This window comes from Malus sylvestris, chromosome 14, assembly GCF_916048215.2.
Source record: "Malus sylvestris chromosome 14, drMalSylv7.2, whole genome shotgun sequence".
Lineage (NCBI taxonomy): Eukaryota > Viridiplantae > Streptophyta > Magnoliopsida > Rosales > Rosaceae > Malus > Malus sylvestris.
The window spans coordinates 24,215,885-24,234,508 of NC_062273.1; the positions used below are offsets into that span (position 1 = coordinate 24,215,885).

The window sequence follows — 18,624 nt, forward strand, 5'->3', positions numbered from 1 at the left end:
GGCGGAGATCCAACCGTTGGATCGTAATGAAACTTTAGTATGATGTCCTAGAAGTATAATGTGGATCTTTAGAAGTTACGGATTGGAAATCCGAGATGCAAAGGATTGAGTTATGTAAGGTTGTGGACCCTACCGTTGATCTTTGACCGACGACTAACTTTTGGTCAATGGGTTTCAAACCATTCTAGAACGTCCTTGGGATGTGTTTTATGTAAGTTACGTGTTTTATTGATAAGAGTTTTGAGATGTGATTGAATATTTGTTCTAGGTGATGATCGTTCGTGACGTCTCGATATTCATGCTAGGGAGTTGTAGCGCAAACCTCAGGTGAGTAAGTCTTTTCCTTTTTATCGTATATATATAATTGATAGTTCCACAAATGCTTTTAAATTGATTTATGCCATGTCATATATATATTTTTATATTCTAAAATAATATGATATGGATGAGTTTTAGATTGCATCATGGCATATCCATATGCATATTACCTACATATAATTATTGTGAATGCTTTGAAGTGCTAAGGTGAACGTGAGACGTGCAAGTAAGTTCAAGTAAGTGTATGGTGTTATTTGAAATGATTGAGTTATGGCATGACTATATTTGTGTTTTATGCAACTCCGACATTGTCGTACAAGTTGCATTAGGCAACTCCGACATTGTCGTACTGGTTGCAATAATAGGCAACTCTGGCACTGTCGTACAAGTTGCCTATGAGTCGTATAGGTTGTATTAGGCAACTCCGACTCATGTGTTATCATAGATTGATTTATGAGTCGTACATGTTGCGTTAGGAAACTCCGACTCGTGTGTTATCATAGATTGATGAGCACCTGATTTTATTATGTTGTTGCCGATATGTAGTGATTTGGAATATTTCTGGATTTACTGTTGATTTACATTTGATTTCATACTTATACGTAGTATGATTTTCTAGAAACTATACAGGTATTACAGTGAGGGGTTATAACGTTTAGAAGGTCTTTATTAAAGCTTTATTTCAGGCCCACTCACTCTTGTTCTTTTTTTATCCCTCCAGGTTCTAGTAGCAAAGTTTTCGTATCGACGAGGATTCGTGGCAAATCTTGGTATTGGAGATTACCTTCGATGGTATGATTTTCAATCCATTCTACTGTACTTTACTTATACTCTGACGTCACGTGTGAAATGGGTTCATTCCCGCTCACAGTGCACTTTCGTATTTAGGCACTTTTAGGTTTAAATTTATTCACATATTCCACATCACTACCCCTTATGGCTTCGTCACCTACCAGGTGTCGGCCAGCACAACTCGATTCAGAGTCCTAGTGGACAATCCGGGTCGGGATGTGTCATTTTTATTTTTAGTTTGTACCTATTTTTAATTTGTACCAATTTTTTTTTCATTTTTAATTTGTACCCATGTATTAGTTTCTTTTTGTACCCATATTTTTTAAAGTTTTATTTGTGTTTGTACCTATGTGTATACCGTCAAGTGACATTGTAAATTTAATTAATGATAGAAAAATTAAATATGGTATATTTATGTTTTATGCCTAAACTTTGTATCATATATTTATATTTTTAGTTTGTACCCACTTTTAATTTGCAACATTTTTTTTTTAAATTTGTAGTATTTTCTTTTTAGTTTTATTTTGTACTCATGTATTAATTTCTTTTAGTGCCTATATTTTTTAAAATTCATTTGTACTCATAATTTTTTAATCTTTTATTTGCACCCTAATTTATTTATAATGTACCACATTGTTATATGCGAAATGTACCAATTTTTTTGTAAAATTTACCAATTTTTTTAATACTATGGATACATTCTTTTGTCATTTATTATTTCTTATTTTTACATAGTTTTTATCCATTTATTCAATCAAAATGTTTGAATTTTTTTATTGTAACCGTTTCTAATAGTATTATAATGAGGGATTTTAAATTTACAGAATTATAAATCTCATAAAATATCAAACAATTAATGTCAAAACTATAAAAATATAAATATTAATTGCAATATAATGAGGTGTACAAAGTCAAGAAACTTTGATCAAACTTTGAATATCATTAAGGTTTTAGTCAAAGAATACTAAGGATTAAGGATCGCATCCAAAGTATTCCTTTATTTTATATATAGAAATAACGTGTTAGCCGTTGCTATTCCATATAGCCTCAATCTTTCAACATGAAAATGGAATAGCAACAGCTCTGAGAGCATTTTTTCTGTGTATGGTTGTACCAGTAGATTCAGTCATGTCTAAATCCTCCCCACTTGCTCCACCAGGCAACGTCCAGTCGAACTTGTGCACGATATTTGCCAACGCAATCTCATTGACAGCCATGGCAAACTGAATTCCCGGACAGACCCTCCTACCAGCACCAAATGGAATTAACTGAAAGTCATTCCCTTTATAATCTATCTCACTATTCAAGAACCTTTCTGGCTCAAACTCCTCTGGTTTTTCATACAGTTTGGGATCTCTTCCAATTTGCCATGCATTGATCATAACGTGTGTCTTGGCTTTAATTTTGTAACCACCTATTTCCACGTCTTGTGCAGCAATCCTGAGCGGTAATGGAACTGGTGGATGTAGGCGAAGGGTCTCCTTGATCACCGCCTTCAAGTAGTGCATTCCAATCAGATCATCTTCTGTTATGTGCTCTCCCTTTCGAACTATTTCTCGTACCTCATTCTGCAACTTTTTCATGACCCTAGGATGCCTTAAAAGCTCAGTCATTGCCCACTCCAGGACTGTATATGTGGTATCAGTGCCACCAGCAAACATATCCTGCAACAGTTAATATTATTGATTAAGGTATTTGAAATACATATAATTACATAGAGGAAGAATTGTGTTAGTTTTAAAGGAAAGTAAGCAGCGGGAAGCATGACAACCTATCCGATTTGATTTACTATTCAACTTGTAACAGTATGTGATTTAACACCGAAGTTTTGGATTTTCAGCTGTTTAATATCTAATATATGTACGAATCAGTTTATTTAATAGCTTTCTAACAGAAACACAGAGAGGGAGAGAGAATTGATTACCAAGATGAGAGCCTTAATAGTAACTGTCTCAATAGGAAAACCTGCCAAGTTTTCCTTCTGAAATGCAAGCAAAACATCAACAAAATCCTGTTGGTCATCATCTCCACTCCCTGAACTCTTAACCATATGCTCTTGGACCACGTTATCTAAAAAGTCATCAAACTTCTTAGCCACCTTGTCGAACCTGGCTTCCAAACCGTTGACACGGCTCAACCAAGAAAGCCATGGGATATAGTCCCCAATGTTAGTAGTTCCCAATAACTCATTGAACTCCCCCAAAAGTCCCGCAAACTTCATCCCACCTTCACCACTGTACTTCCTCCCCAGAGCGACTCTACATACAACATCATTAGTAAGCCTTGCAAACATTTCGCTTAAATTCAAAACTGATGGTGATGACTTCATTATGTTGCTGATCATGGTTTTGGTTTCCTCTTCTCTGACAAAGCGAAAAGAGCGAACCCTTTTGTTGCTCAAGAGATTTATGACACATATGCTTTTGACCTGCCTCCAATACTCACCATAAGGAGCAGATGCAACGTCTTTGTAGTTGTAGAGAAGCTTCTCAAAGTTGGTGGATTTGGGTCGATCAGAAAATGTGTGGTCATGGGTTTTCATGATCTCCCGAGCTTCCTGAGCTGAAGAGACAATAAGGACTGGGACATGTCCGAAGTGAAGAAGCATGAGAGGGCCATGGCGTTGAGATAATGTTTGCAGTGAGCGATGAGGGTACAAGTCTATTTGGTGAAAGTTTCCGATGATAGGGAGCTTCGGTGGAGAAGGGGGTGATGAGGTTTTGTTGGTGGTTGTGGTGGAGGAGTACCATCTGTATATGAGAATGATGAAAATGGCCAGAAGTGTGAAGGCCAAAGGTTGCAAAAATGAGGTGGTTTCATTCACCAGCATCATTGTCCTACCTGGGAAAAGAAAATGTGTTTTCGTGTAAGTATTCTCTGCGCTTGCGTGTTTATATAATCCTACTTAATTTGTGGGGTAGGTGGCGTTCTTTTCTAGCAGATGTACCATAGATTGCTCCATTTGTTTATTCCAACGCAAATTTCATTTTCATTACCTTGCTTCTATCTTCTTTTCCTTTGACTCACTTAATTATCGGTTTCTATGTCATCTTATATTTTCTTTGAAATAACCATAACAAAAAAAAAACCAAGAACAGTATACAAGGTGGTGTATAGGACATCTTTAAGACAAAAGTTTTCAAATTGTTGTTGACCACCACGTATGATGCGCTAAAACTTGGTAAGATTCACATAATCTGCAGCTTTTATTGAATTGTAGCAGCCAAATAGAATACTGCACTACAAAAGCTTACTTACATGTTGATTGGAGCAATTGCTTGTGGCAGATTAGGCATATGCATGTTTTTGTTTCCCATATTTTTCGTGAGGGCAACTGTGTAGCCGATGCCTTAGCTAACTTTGGTGCAAATCACGATGCATATTACTAGTGGTCCAATGTTCCTTCATGTGCAGCGTCTACTTATATTCATGATCTTTCTGCTTCTACCAACTATCGTTTCAAATGATTTTTTTCATATGTTTTCTTTGGAAGTGGGGTTCCCTTATCGTGTGACTTGCTATGTTATTTCCATCAATGAGGTTTGGCTTTATGTCCCCCTCATTTGTGTTTCTATTTTTATCTTAATAAGATTAATTAAAAAAAAGAAAAAATTTGCCCGAAGAATCAAATCTCAAATGTTGAATGTGTAAGGTGATCTAACTTAAAATAGATACATCAAACACCCTTATCCATCTGTGAGCATATGAAATGAGCACAGAAAATATGTAAAGACGGATCTGTGCCTACCCCTTTTGCATAGTTGACTATAAGTATCTGCCTATCCCTTTGCAACTTAGTTCGATAGCAATTTGAAAACCTACAAATATGTATGTAAGCTTTTGTAGTGTAGTATTTTGTATTGGCTACAACAATTCGAACAAAGTTGCAGATTATGTGATTCTGATCTTCTTGGCCTAGAAAAGTAAGTTTGCATAATGGTGAAAATACAGCCTGGTTCTCCTAAATACATGTTACTGTTCACCAGTTGACTCTTGGAATCTTTAACCTCTTGAGAAATCTTCTTCATCTCTTCTACTTTTTGGGAAAGGTAGTTGGTGAGGGTCACTTTCTCAGCTTTAAGAGAAGACAACCACTGCTCTTCCAAACGCTGGATTTCAGAATCAACCACCGCAATCCTTTCTTCAGTCACTAACCCTTCTTCCACCAACTGTTGAAGCACGGATGTACTCTTCACATATTTTTCTTGGAAGCATTTCACTCGATCTGCTGCCCGCTTCGCCTTCTGATGCTGATCCCTTAGTGCCCGCAAATTTTCAAAAAAACTCATAAAAGATTTATATTGAACCTGGGACAACAACTGAGTTTGGTACAGCTCAACAAGGAACTTCTCTGTGTTATGGAGGGTCTTAAAACTGAAAGAAGCTGTGAAGTCCTTTTTCATCCAATCTTTGAAGATCTGACTAGCATGCTGAAAAGAAGGGAACTTGGAAGATATTGGAGGGGACTGCAGTTTGGTTTTAATTTGCCTGAACTTCTTTACCAAGTCAGGCAAGGATGATACTGACAATCTGAAAGGTTCACCAACGGTAGGGGCAACATCAGCTAGACAAGTAGGGAAGATCGCAAGAGCAGGAGTAGGAATAGAAGTAGCAGCTGCAGTAGTCTTGGCCTGTTCTTTAGGCCTAGAGATAGAGGCCCATGTGACCCCAGAAGCCAAAACGGGATGAAGAAGATCTCTTTTACGAACCAAGCACAGTGGAGACTTGCTCGAACCTTCTCTGAGATCCTATTACAACCAAGACGAATTTGATAAAGAAATAAGTGTTTGAATCAAAATAGGGCAAGGTACGAAAAGCCAATATACCCGAGTCAAGCCCGGAGCCTTAGAGGGAGATGGAGGAGGAGTAATTTTCTGTGACTGCTATAAAGGATTATCCTCATTTGTTATAAAAGGAGAAATGGTGCCCAAACCTTCAACAAAACCTACAGATAACAGAAGTGGGGATAAAAATCAGTAATTAACTTATGAAGAAAAGAATGAGGATTAAGTGATAATGTACCTGAGGAAGAACTTGAGGTTGGGAAGCAAGCACTTCAGAGGCTTCGTGTGCGTCAGTAGGAGCTACTTGGGAAGACTGCAGATTAGTGACCTCTGAAACTATGGGAATCTCAAGAACTATAGGCTCCCCAAAAGTAGAAACTGGTGTTTGATGAAATTCTTATGCTAGGGAAGGCTGGAAAGAATAAAAGATGATAAGTACAAAGAGAAATGACTCGTAGCTTGAGGATGCTAAAAGTGGGCATTATGCACTTACTAAATTATTGTCGCCCTCCACATAGTGCATCATTTTCCCAGTTGAATGATCAAACTGAGAAATTGGAGTTGCCTTTAAAGGAGGAGGATAGGATTAGAGGAGGTTCATGAAATACAAATCGAAGAAACAAAAGATACCTATCAAAAGAAGCTGGTTCTTTTGATTAATCATTTCCTTCCAATTTTCAAGCTCACCCGAGCCAGGATAAAATTTGAGAGAGAGTTGGGTGAAGAGACGGTCGTGAGCCTTTCGTAGGTCTCCTCCATATTTTTTTAGTCTACTTAGCTTCCCACCAAGTGGAGAAAGTTAAGGAACATTCAAAGTTGAGAGCTACAGATTTCCGGACGGCCTTGCTCATAACCTCAAGATTGCGTCAGGCAGCTCAGAAAGTGACCTCTGAAGGAGAATGAAGACGATACGAAGTGCCACAATGTACTGAATGAAAGAACGGAATTGGAATGACTTGCTTGAAGAATATTTGCCTACTAAAGAAGTTCGGGTGCTAAACTTCCAGCCCGCGTTCATAACGGTCACTACGAACTCCCTAAGCTATATCCCTTGGTTAGATGCAGCTAATGAATCTCTCTTTGTGGAGAGGGTTAGCGTCTTCTCTGAATGCATCTTGAAAGGCTTGGTCAGAAAACCAAGGATATCTTCTTAAAACGGAATCTCCCGATTCCAAGTCTGACCAAGTCTTACAAACTCTGAAAAAATAAAAACATGCAAATGTAGAATTATCGGTGGGGAGAGCTTCAGCTGGAATTCAGGCAGGGGCCACACCTTCTGGAAACTCTAAATTGGCAGCCCAAAATTCGAGGAAGTACCATTGCAACCATAATTGAATCATCCAGATCAGTCCATTAAGGTTGGTCTCAAACGGTTATCCCCAAGTCATTTCAAAGAAGAAATGGTAGAGGTGAGAGATGAGGAATGGGTCCATAACGACATCATCGAAATTATGAAGAGCTTCCACTAAAAGGATCCACTCGACCTTCACCCCTTTGGATTTATTTGGAAAAACATGCTTGTTAAGCCAATACAGAAGGAAAATACATATGCTCTTGATCTCTATTGGCATGAGAGGAGTCTGCACCAAAACTCTTCTTCACGAAAGGGATAAAACCCTTAAAAGAGGTCCCATAACTCCTAAAAGTTGCGAAGTTGTATTCCAGCGAGAGTGGAGAAGTGGAGGAGCTCGAACTTTCAGCAGATGGGCGAGAAAGAGGAGACTAGTCATGAGTGACATCCTCAATTATGCCCGAGGGCCTTAGCCCGAAAACTTGTGCCATGTCCAAAATAGTTGGGGACATAGGGCCCATCCTGAAATCAAAGGTATTTGTGCCCGAATTCCAGAAAAGAAGGGTGGTGGTGAGTAACTCGGACTTAGCAACCACGGTAGTCTTTGAAAGCATTATCAACTCATAGATACCATTTTTCATCCATTTCCTTTTGAAGATTAGCTCAAGCTCATTTATCCACTGGACCCAAGCTGGGTCGTTCATCAGAGGAAAACCGCGACGGTATTGTGACCACTTAGATGAAGAAATGCCTGACTCAGACAGGAATGGGTTAGGGGTGAACCAATTGTCCCTAGGCATGTTAGTCTCTACGATAGTTGGGATCTGGGAAATCTATGCGGATCCCAAGGAATGTACTCCGTCTTCTTCAAAGAAAAGCTATGTACACAAATCTGCCAGAGAGCGATGAAGACTATTAAGCAGACGATGCAAAATGGTAATACCCTCACCAGATTCATAAGAAGGGCAAGTTTGAATAGTTTCAAAAGCCATTAGTTAAGTTTGGACAAATGACTAAAGTAAAAGATAAAGAATAAGAAAAAATCTGAAGAATTTGAGGGACCTAGGTTTCTGGAAGGTATGAAGGCTCGGAAAGATTAAAGTATTTAGCTGAAAAGGTTTAGAGGAAGATTTATATAAGGGAACAGTTAATTGATGGTGGAATTCGTGGGTTAATGTAAGGGACGTCTCTGTTAAGACCAATGGTTGCTTTTGAACAGTGTAAGTTCCGAGAGAGGGCGTGCCACGATGGTTGATAAAAGATGGTTTTTCAAATCATTATTAGCGTCTCGAGGTGCCAACTCAATAATGATTAAAAGAGGCACTGTTTGGGTTAACATTTGAAACTTTGGGCCGAAAGGAAGGAGGGCCCAAAAAGACTAAAGAAATAAGGCTTGCTCAAAGCCCAGCACTAAGCCCAAATCGTCCATTTGAAGACCAATTGGCACTTCCCCATTAATGCAAAGGCTAGGTGCTTACAAGAGAAGTGACAACTGATTGAAATCAACCTACTTTCAGCCCAAAAGTACTTTTCAATGACAATACAAGTAAAAAACTGATGAGTCACTACCCTTTAATTGCTTTCAGGCAAGAACAAAGCTACAGATAGTCGGGCTAATTCGTCTATAAAATGAGGAAGAGGGCCCAGAGACAAGGACACTCAACCAATCAAACAAACAAATATACAACTTGCCTCTCAGTTAAGCAAATACCTAGAAAGATATGCTTTGTCCAAACTCTGCACCCTTTTAGCCATAGATTGCCCTTAGAAAGACATCTTTTGTCTAGTGTAAAAGCTCTACTACCTTTCCCAAATGTTGTAGTATCGATTCTTTCATGTAAACTTGTTCATCTTTCATCCCGTTTTAGTACTCGATCCCTTGTAACCACAAGGAGAAGAGACCGCAACGTTTAGACCTTGCCCAATTCTATTTGTTTTGTCTTTAAATCAATAGATCTGGTGTTATAATGTATTTCCCAATATATGTTCAAGTTATTCAAGTCTTTTGATGATCCAAAGTCTCATCATTACTCAGATCTGGCTTACTTAGTGGTTTACCATCATTAAAAAGGCTAAATAGGAACCAAACTGGTGACTTAATCAGATATGGACCTTCACCCTTTAAGCATACAAGATAACAAACTAAAAGTCCTTGGTCTCAAGGCATAGAAAAGAACTTAATGTGGACTTAACTCATCCACGATTATCCTTTGATAACAAGAAGTTAGAATAACTTAGGGCACAAGTAATTGGCTTAAATACACTTGTTCTACATTTGTCATACAGAAATGGCAATGGCACGCCTTCGTACTCAGTTAGTTTTGATTATGAGCCTCAAGGCCTATACATAAGGCCCCACAAAGGCACCTTTTAGAACCAACTGTGTCCTCCTCTTGCAGTATCCCGACAAGCAACAAAAGTGCCAAGTCCTCGGGGAGCTATATGCTCGAGTCAGGGACCCTTCCCAGCGAAATTCCTGCCTGAGCACCTTGGATGCCTTAAAAGGTCAGTCATTACCCACTCTAAGAATGTAGATGTTGTATTAGTGCTAGCAGAAAACATATCCTACAAGAATGAAATGTTTTGATTAAGATATTAACCTCTGACATACAAGATGAGAGAGAGAGAGAGAGAGATAGAGAGAGAGTTTACCAAGATGAGAGCTTTTATAGGTAACTATTTTAATAGGAAAACGGCCAGCCAAGTGTTCTTTCTGAATTGAAAGTAAAAGGTCGACAAAATCCTTTTCGTCATCATCCCCCTCTTTGAACTACCGTTTATGTGTCCCCGATATTAATAGTTATTAATATTTTTGTTTAGTCGTAGGGCGAATAAGTCAGAAATATAACATTATAATCTACGTGCACACACATAACCTTAACCCACAAGAAACAAAATATTACAGACTATTTTCCAACACGTCAATTCAAAGAAATTTGGGAACATCAGCAAAATCCTCCTCGTTCACCATAGTCAACATCCGGCCTGTCGATTCTTGTCAGCTAAAGAAACAATTGACAAACACTATTAACTTTTCTTTTTTTTTTCTTCAAGGGATTGGTTAGCTAGTCCACCAGTTTAATCTTCTTGGGGAGAAGACAAAACAAAATATAGTGCTGGAGCATGTATGCAAACAATCACAATCGTACGTGTCTCCCTATCTCTGCTTATGTTATGAAACTTTAGAGCACATGTTAGCTGAAGAAAGGTAGCTAGAATATATTCATCACAAGAAATCATTAAATACGCTGGCATGCTGCTCATAAAGACTATATTATAAAGACATTTGTGGTACTTGGCATGATATAAAAGCGCAGGTAATGCCAATTGGCAAAGTGACATTAAGCACTCCTAACAGTACAAAAAGAGGGGTCGTGAGGATATCATCTTTGGCCGAAGTGACAATAGATACATTGAACTATCGAATATCTTGAAGATCTCGAAATGGTCTTCTAGTTCCAGGGAGAGTTCGCAAAACTCCGTCTCTCCCTATCTTTGCTTATGTATGAAACTTTAGGGAACATAGACGCCCTCCATAGTAGTCAAAATTGACATCAAATGCCCAACCGAAACCTATTAGAAGATAAAAAATGCTACTCTTACATTCACATAGCGCCGCCTAAGCGTTAGGCGGCAGCCACTGTTACGGCACTAGGCAGCTAGCCACCGTTACGGTACTAGATGGCTGGCCACTGCTACGGCACTAGGCAACTAACCACAGCTATGGTTAATCCCTAGACGTTTGAAAATTACGAAATGACACCTCGACTTACCTAAGGGCCCGCCTAGCTCGCCTAAGTCGCGACTCCCACTTAGACAAAAAATAGATAACTTTAATTTTGCAATTTATTTTTTCAAGAAATTGTAAGGGACTTTGTTAAATACTTGAATGAATACTCATTATATGCATGTTACCCATGTTTTCCATATGTTCTAATACTTTATAGTTATATCATTCTATTTTTCAAATTATGTATCCCAATATAATTATGTATTGTTTTAAGTATAAGTTGACATTTATATTTATATGTTGCTGAAAAATTAAAAATCTGCATAGTCCACTTGATAGAGTGTAGTAATTGATGTATAAGATCGAGGCAAGTGTACGAAGATTAGAGGTCCAGTTAATTAGTTAGTTAACTCATGCATGCATGTATAAATAGCCTAAGCATGTATTACTTGGTCATTAAGAAATATAACAAAGAAGTTAGTTTCTCTCTCCTTCTTCTTCTCCAAGATTCTCTCTAATCTCTTGAATCTCAGCACTGGTTAACATGGTATCAATCGCCATGATCACTTAACCAAGCTCTTTCAATCCTTGCATTGCTTCCACTATTGTCATCATCATCTTCATCTCTCTTTTTTCTTTGTCTTCCTCTACGATCCTCTACAATTCTTTGTTTTCCTCTGCAAATTTCTGGATTTCTTCTTCACTTTCTTGAAAATATTCAATCTCGGTGGTTTCGAGGGTTTTCTATCGACTTCTACAAGTTCTGATCTTGACGAAATATGGTGACTGCATCATAACTTTAGTTCATTCAATCTTCTATTACAGCTCTAATCTCGACGATTTCAACGTCGGTTAGTGTTAAACTCGATGATTCCAATTACGTAAATTGGCAATTCCAGATACAGCTTCTTTTGGAAAGCAATGGCATTCTTGGATTCGTTGATGGTTCAACGCCTCGACCGCCTCAACATTTATCTGCATCAGGTGACTCGGGTACTAATTCTTCTAATTCATCCCTAATTACTAAAACTGATGAGTTTATCGTATGGAAAATGCATGATAGATCCATTATGCAATTAATTACTGCCACTCTTTCACCTGTTGCTTCATCTTGTGCAATTGGAAGTACTAGTTTGAGAGATTTGTGGATTTAAATGAAAGAACAATTCTCAATTGTTTCCAAAACTAGTATCTTTCAAATGAAATCCAATCTTTAAAATATCAAGAAGGGCATATATTATGTTTCTCAATATTTGCATAGAATCAAGGAAGCTAGAGACTACCTGTCTGCCGCTGGGGTATACTTTCTTGATGGGGATATTGTTATTCTTGCCTTAAATGGGTTACCTCCTGAATACAATATGTTTCAAACAGTGATTAGAAGTCGTGAAAGTGTCATCACTCTCAAAGAATTTCGATCTCAATTGCTTGCTGAATAGATCATTATTGAAAATTCTGCAACTGCCTCATTAATTACTATAATGGTAGCCACAAATCAGTCCAATGGGTATCGAGGATATAACCAGTCTAATTTTGTCAATGAAGGTTTCAAGTCATATAATGGGAATAAGAATCGAGGCATAGGAAGATATCATAACAGCTCGAGGCAGTTTGCACCTAAACAAATGTTTTCAACTCAGATTCATGTATTTACTACACCTACTCCAGGTGTACTTAGTCATTCTCCAACACAGTACTATGGTGTTCCCAGTGCTCCTCCACTATCTCCATGCCAATTGTACAACTCTAAATGACATATTGCAGCATTTTGTCAATCAAAACCCTATGAGAAATCAACTTGTAACATCTATGGTAGACATAATCACATACTTGGTACTATTTTTACAATGAAAAAGGTCTTAATTTTGTTGGCTTCAACTATTCTACTCATCAATCTCATATGACAGATTCATCAATACAGTCTTATTCTCCATATCCACATATGGCAACTTCACACTCTTATACTCCATTTCATCAACATCAGTCTCATCCACAGGCTCTACATATTATGATGTCTCCGCCAAGTCCCTCGACAACTCCATCTACATCTCAAGTTTGGCTTGTAGATTCATGAGCTACCAACCATATAGCTGCTGATTTAAGCACTCTATCATTGGCTTCTCCTTATCCAACAAATGAAGTCATTCAAACTGCCAATGGTGAAGGTTTGGAAGTATCTCATATAGGCAGTACTATACTTAAGCCATTTATACATCCAATCAAACTCAATTATGTGCTTTATGTTCCAAAACTGACATAAAACTTAATGTCAGTGCATAGAATTTGTTTAAACAACAATTGTTGGCTAATCTTTGATGCATTTTGCTTTTGGATTCAGGACAAAGCCATAGGAAAGATTCTCTACAAAGAAATTTGCAATAATGGTCTATATCCTATACCTTCCCTTGCATTTACAACCAACTGCTACAAAGCCACTGCATTTCTTAGTTAGCTTGTTACCTCCACTCTTTGGCCTAATAGATTAGGACACCCAACAAATAGTATTGTGTCTCTGATGTTAAATAGGTCTAATGTCTTAACCTCTAAGAACTCTATACCTATGATGTGTCACAGTTGCTTGGAAGGCAAGTTCTGCAAACTGCCATTTCAACCTAGTGTCAATAAGTCTGTACAACCATTTACTTATATTCACAATAACCTTTGGGGTCCTGCACCTTGTGTTTCTATTGAAGGATATAGGTATTATGTAACCTTCATATATGAATATACAAGACACTGTTGGATCTTCCCTTCGATTAATAAATCGGATTTGTATGCTACATTTCAAGTTTTTCATTCATATGTCTGCACTCAGTTTTCTGCATTTATTAAAGTTTTTCAAAGTGATGGGGGGAGAGTATATTAGTAAAGCCTTTCAATCATTCTTGGTGAGTAAAGGCATTGAACATCATAAATCATGTCCACGGACACCAAAACAAAATGGCCCTGTTGAAAGAAAGCATAGGCACATTGTTGAGACAGCCATTACCCTATTACAAATAGCTAAACTTCCCTATTCTTTCTGGTTTCATGCATGTCAAACAACTACATACCTTATCAACAGAATGCCCTATCCAATATTATCCAATACGTCACCCTTTGAACTCTTGTTTGGTCAAGTACCTGTCATATCTCATCTTCGAGTGTTTGGATGTACATGATTTCCTTTTCTCAGACCGTATAACTCTACCAAATTACAATCCAAAACAACTAAATGTATCTTTCTGGGGTATGCCACCAAGTACAAAGGGTATATTTGTTATGAAGTGTCTAAGAAAATGATATATGTTTCAAGACATGTTGTCTTTGATGAAACTGAGTTTCCTTATGTAGACTTATTGACTCACTCTAAGTTCAAATACATCACATCAGAGATAAACAGTCACCTATTCCATTACATGTGGTTACTTCAAATAATGTAGTCACTTCATATCCTTCACCATCACCTATATCTATACCATCAAATATAAACCCTAGTCCTGAATCAACTACTCATTCACCAGTGTCACTATCCATAGATTTTTTTTTCTTCTACCCCATTACTACTATTACAAAACCTTAATACCATTCCTTCACCATCATCCATTACTGGTACATCACATTCATCCTCTCCAATCTCTGTGGTTCATGTTCATGATTCTAAGCATTAAAGTGTCACTCCTACATTTCATCCAGTTTCATTACAAGTGGTGCTTGATATTCCATCACTTAATCTTCATCTAATGCAGACACGGAGTAAGAGTGGTATTGTCTAGAAGAAAGCTCTAAGTGCTTCACTGCAACAATCTCTTACATACGATCTCTCTATGAGTGAGCCTTTATCGTACAAGAAAGCACTTCAAGTTCTAGTTTGGTTACAAGTAGTGAAGGAAGATATTGCAGCACTACATCAACAAAGCACGTGGACATTGGTTCTTATGCCACCTGATAAGAACTTGGTAAGATGTAAATGGGTGTTCAAAGTGAAAAAGAACTCTGATAGGTTAGTTGCAAGGCGTAAAGCTCGACTGGTAGCAAAGGGGTTTAGCCAATAACTAGTACTTGACTATGGAAAGACCTTTAGTCCTGTTGTCCAATCAACCGCTGTCAGATTGGTATTGGAACTTGCAGCTCACTATGATTGGCATCTAAGACAACTTGATGTTAAAAACGCATTTTTACATGGCATTTTGCAGGAGGAAGTGTATATGGCTCAACCACCAAGCTTTGAGGATTCAACCAACCCTAATCCAGTTTGCAGACTGCATAAATCCTTATATGGTTTAAAACAGGCACCTAGAGCCGCCTGGATATGAACGTTTTACAACTTTCTTGACTTAGTTGGGATTTCAGAATACATACTCGAATTCATCCTTGTTTGTTAAGAAAACTGATTCTGCAATTGTAGTGTTTCTGTTATATGTTGATGATATAATCATCACAAGTAGAGACAATGCTATTATGCAATAAGTTATTGATTCCCTTACAACTGATTTTGATATCAAAGACCTTGGTTCATTGCATTATTTCTTGGGAATTCAAATTTCTAAGACTGTGTCTGGTCTGTTCTTGTCTCAGACCAAATATATCAAGGATTTGTTAGAGAAAACTCAGATGCTTAAGTCAAAACCTTGTGATACTCCTTGTCTACCATACAGTCGCTTATTGAAAGATGATAGAGAGATCTATTGTTACACCCTACCTCTATTTTTAAACATTATTTTTTGTTCTTGAATGGTGAGCCGGGTGTGACCCTTCTTCTTTTTGGTTCCCGGTCTCTTTCCTCTCTACTATCCCCTGTGTTCTCCCTCTCACAGTACACTCTTTCTCTATCTCTCCTTCTTCCTTACTTCTCTCCCTCTCTCAAACCTCCCGCACTCTCTCTTTCTTTACAAACCCTCTCTCTCACCTCTAAGCTTCTCTCTCAAACCTCCCGAACTCTCTCTTTCTCTACAAACCCTCCCTCTCACCTCTGAACTCCACCAGAAAGGCAACAAAAGCACCTCATCACCTGGGAATGGACCTCCCTCTTCTCCTCGTCACTGTGCAAACACCTTCCCGACGAGTTATTGTCACCTTCAACGACAGTAAGTCAAACCACCCATTAATCTTCCTTCCTAGTAGTTTAGAAGACTTAATGGTTATTAAATAATGGTTTTTAGTGAAGGGTTAGACGTGAAAACACCTCGGTGGAGTTTCTTCATATTTTCCGGTGAGGAGCACTGCCCATTTCGAGGCAATTTCTAGCCAAACCATAGCAAGTTAGCCGGCATGCAAGGTGATATCTCTTTGTCTCCCTAAGTACTACAACTTTCCTTTTAGAATTACCCAATTTCAATGAGTATTGAAGAAGTTATATCCATTTGAATCTTACCCAATTTCCTGCGACCTCTATGACTTTCGAGGCATTTTCTGGCCAAACCACGGTGAGTTAGACGTCGTGTGAGGCACCATTCTCTTCCTCTTGTTAAGATCTATGATTTCCATTTTTAAATCACTTGATTTCGTTGAGTATTTACAAAGTTATTAACGTTTAAAGTTTATCTAGTTTTCCGACCGAAATTCGGCCTTCTTCTTGAGGACCAGCGACCCACCAAACCTAGGTCCTTCAGGCCATTCCTACCAAGCCCAGAAACCCAAGGAACTCAGGCCTTTCAAGCCACCCCAAAGACCATCGGGCCTTAGGCTCGTTTCAGACCTAAGCCCAAGCCCTTTTTTGTTATTTGTTTTGTTTTAAATTATTTGTCAAAGGCCTTTGGGCCGTGAGTTGTTGGGGGCCCCGAGCCCAAGCCCTAAACCCAACTTACCTCAGTCTTTTTCTTTTAAAACCTAAGGCCTCAGCCTTTGGGCCTCCCACCTAGGCCCGAGTAACCCAAAACCCAATCCTAAACCCATTAAATCCCAACCTACCTAAATAGCTAAACCCTTAACCCATTAACCCTTTATCGTAAGAACAACCTACCTAAACCTAAACCTAACCTAAGTCGAAACCCTAAGCCCTAAACCCGGTTGGAACCTTCCAAGGATATTCTTAGAATCTTCCGAGGAATATTCCCGTGTTGACTTTTTTCAAAAATTTAACCGGGACCCTTCTCAAGGCAATTCGACGTCCTGAATCTGTTTCCAATGTCCATCTTCCCTAATTCAATTGTTATAATAGAGTTTTATTAATTGGACCATTTATGTGCTTAGGGGCAATTATTTGTGGCTTTTCCATCTTTGCTAGTTTGCGTGGCTCTTCAGCGGTGAAGTATTTGTGAGTGGACCCCTTCTAAAATGCATGTTTTAATAGTAGAAATGCATACATGAAAAGCATGAATTAATGATTACATTTTATAAGACAACATGCTTACTGAGGCTATTTTGAATTATTACTATTTTTCTTATAACCCGTGTTCTTATAGAATATATGATGGATGACGACATGATATTTAGAACACGTTTAGAACACCTATTTATAGTATGGATGATGGATGACTTTATACTATGAAGTTGTTTTTCAAATATATGTATGTTCAATGGTTTTGTACTTACCTAGTGGTGCTATTATTCCGCTACAGGACGAGGGATAGATTCGGGTCCATCTCGGGCGACGGTTATGGTGTTGGCATAAGGCCTGAAGTGTTTTTCCTCTGGCTATTAGCACAGGGACGGGGAGCTGGCACGGGGCCTGTGATAATTTTCCTATGGTTGTTTGCACATAGACGGGGAGTCAGCATGGGGCCTAAAGAAATATTGGACATTCATTAGTGATTACGATATATATGAGTTATGATTTAAGACATTGCATGGCATCCTAGGTTTTGAAAAACCTATTTTTATCATGCTATATATGTTTTCATAAAACCTGGGGGTTAATATGTTGATAACTATTTTATTATATCTATATCAACTTGGTCTACTCATGTTTGTTTTGCGCCCCCTTCAGGACTTAGAATTGAGGCATACAATCCTGGCGTCAAGACACTTTCGCATTAGCATCTTCGAGTCCTCTCGGTGTTGAACCCATCCTCTTATTCATTCAATTTTATATTATTTTTTTTTAGTATTCTAGTTAGTTGTATGCTTTGAACACGTTCTTTAAATGCATATTCATTATTCTTATAAATTTATAAGTCTTATTTACTCCTTATTCTCAGCATTTGCATTCAATAAATGGCTTTCGTCACCCACCCTCGGGTGTCAACCAACACGTGCCTATCTTGGTATTCGGGGAATATCAGGATCGGGGCATGTCAGATTTGTAGAGAAAGAGAGAGTGCGGGAGGTTTGAGAGGGAGAGAAGTGAGGAAGAAAGAGAAATAGAGAGAGATTGTACTGTGAGAGGGAGAACACGGGGGAGAGTAGAAAGGAAAGAGACCGGGAACCAAAAAGAAGAAGGGTCCCACCCGGCTCACCATTTAAGAACCAAAAATAATATTTAAAAACGGGGGTAGGATGTAACATCTATGGTAATCCTAGTTTGTACAGAATTGTTGTTGGTGCCCTACAATACCTAACATTTACAAGGCTTGATATAGCCTTTTTTGTTCATCAAGTTTGTCAGTTCATGCAGCAGCCTATGGTGTCCCATTTCATTGCTGTGGATGCAAATTTTCACCTTCTCCTTCTTTGACAAAATTACACCAACAAAACAATCAACACCTTTGGTCAAGGCTAAGAGCCTCACGCACCCACAATGAATAGAGGGGCTTTGGCTGAAGAACCTCCGATGCCAAAGTTAGAATTTA

At 38.4% G+C, this 18,624-nt stretch overlaps 1 protein-coding gene across 1 annotated transcript; it reads right to left on the bottom strand.

Moving 5' to 3' along the window:
- Positions 1-1,969: 1,969 nt before the first annotated feature.
- Positions 1,970-4,058, bottom strand: LOC126600942 (cytochrome P450 736A117-like). Its single transcript, XM_050267644.1, has 2 exons — positions 3,035-4,058; positions 1,970-2,774 (listed from the first exon to the last, which is right to left on the bottom strand). Exons 1-2 carry the CDS (start codon positions 3,941-3,943, stop codon positions 2,166-2,168), a joined length of 1,518 nt encoding a protein of 505 aa, XP_050123601.1. The 5' UTR covers positions 3,944-4,058; the 3' UTR covers positions 1,970-2,165.
- Positions 4,059-18,624: the final 14,566 nt, after the last annotated feature.

What these genes read in the sequence shown, in the direction of transcription:
- LOC126600942 (XM_050267644.1), bottom strand. Translation starts at nt 3,943, where the DNA reads ATGATGCTGGTGAATGAAACCACCTCATTTTTGCAACCTTTGGCCTTC. An exon ending in CTATTAAGGCTCTCATCTTG is followed by an intron (nt 2,775 to 3,034) that starts GTAATCAATTCT and finishes TAACTGTTGCAG; the next exon opens with GATATGTTTGCTGGTGGCAC.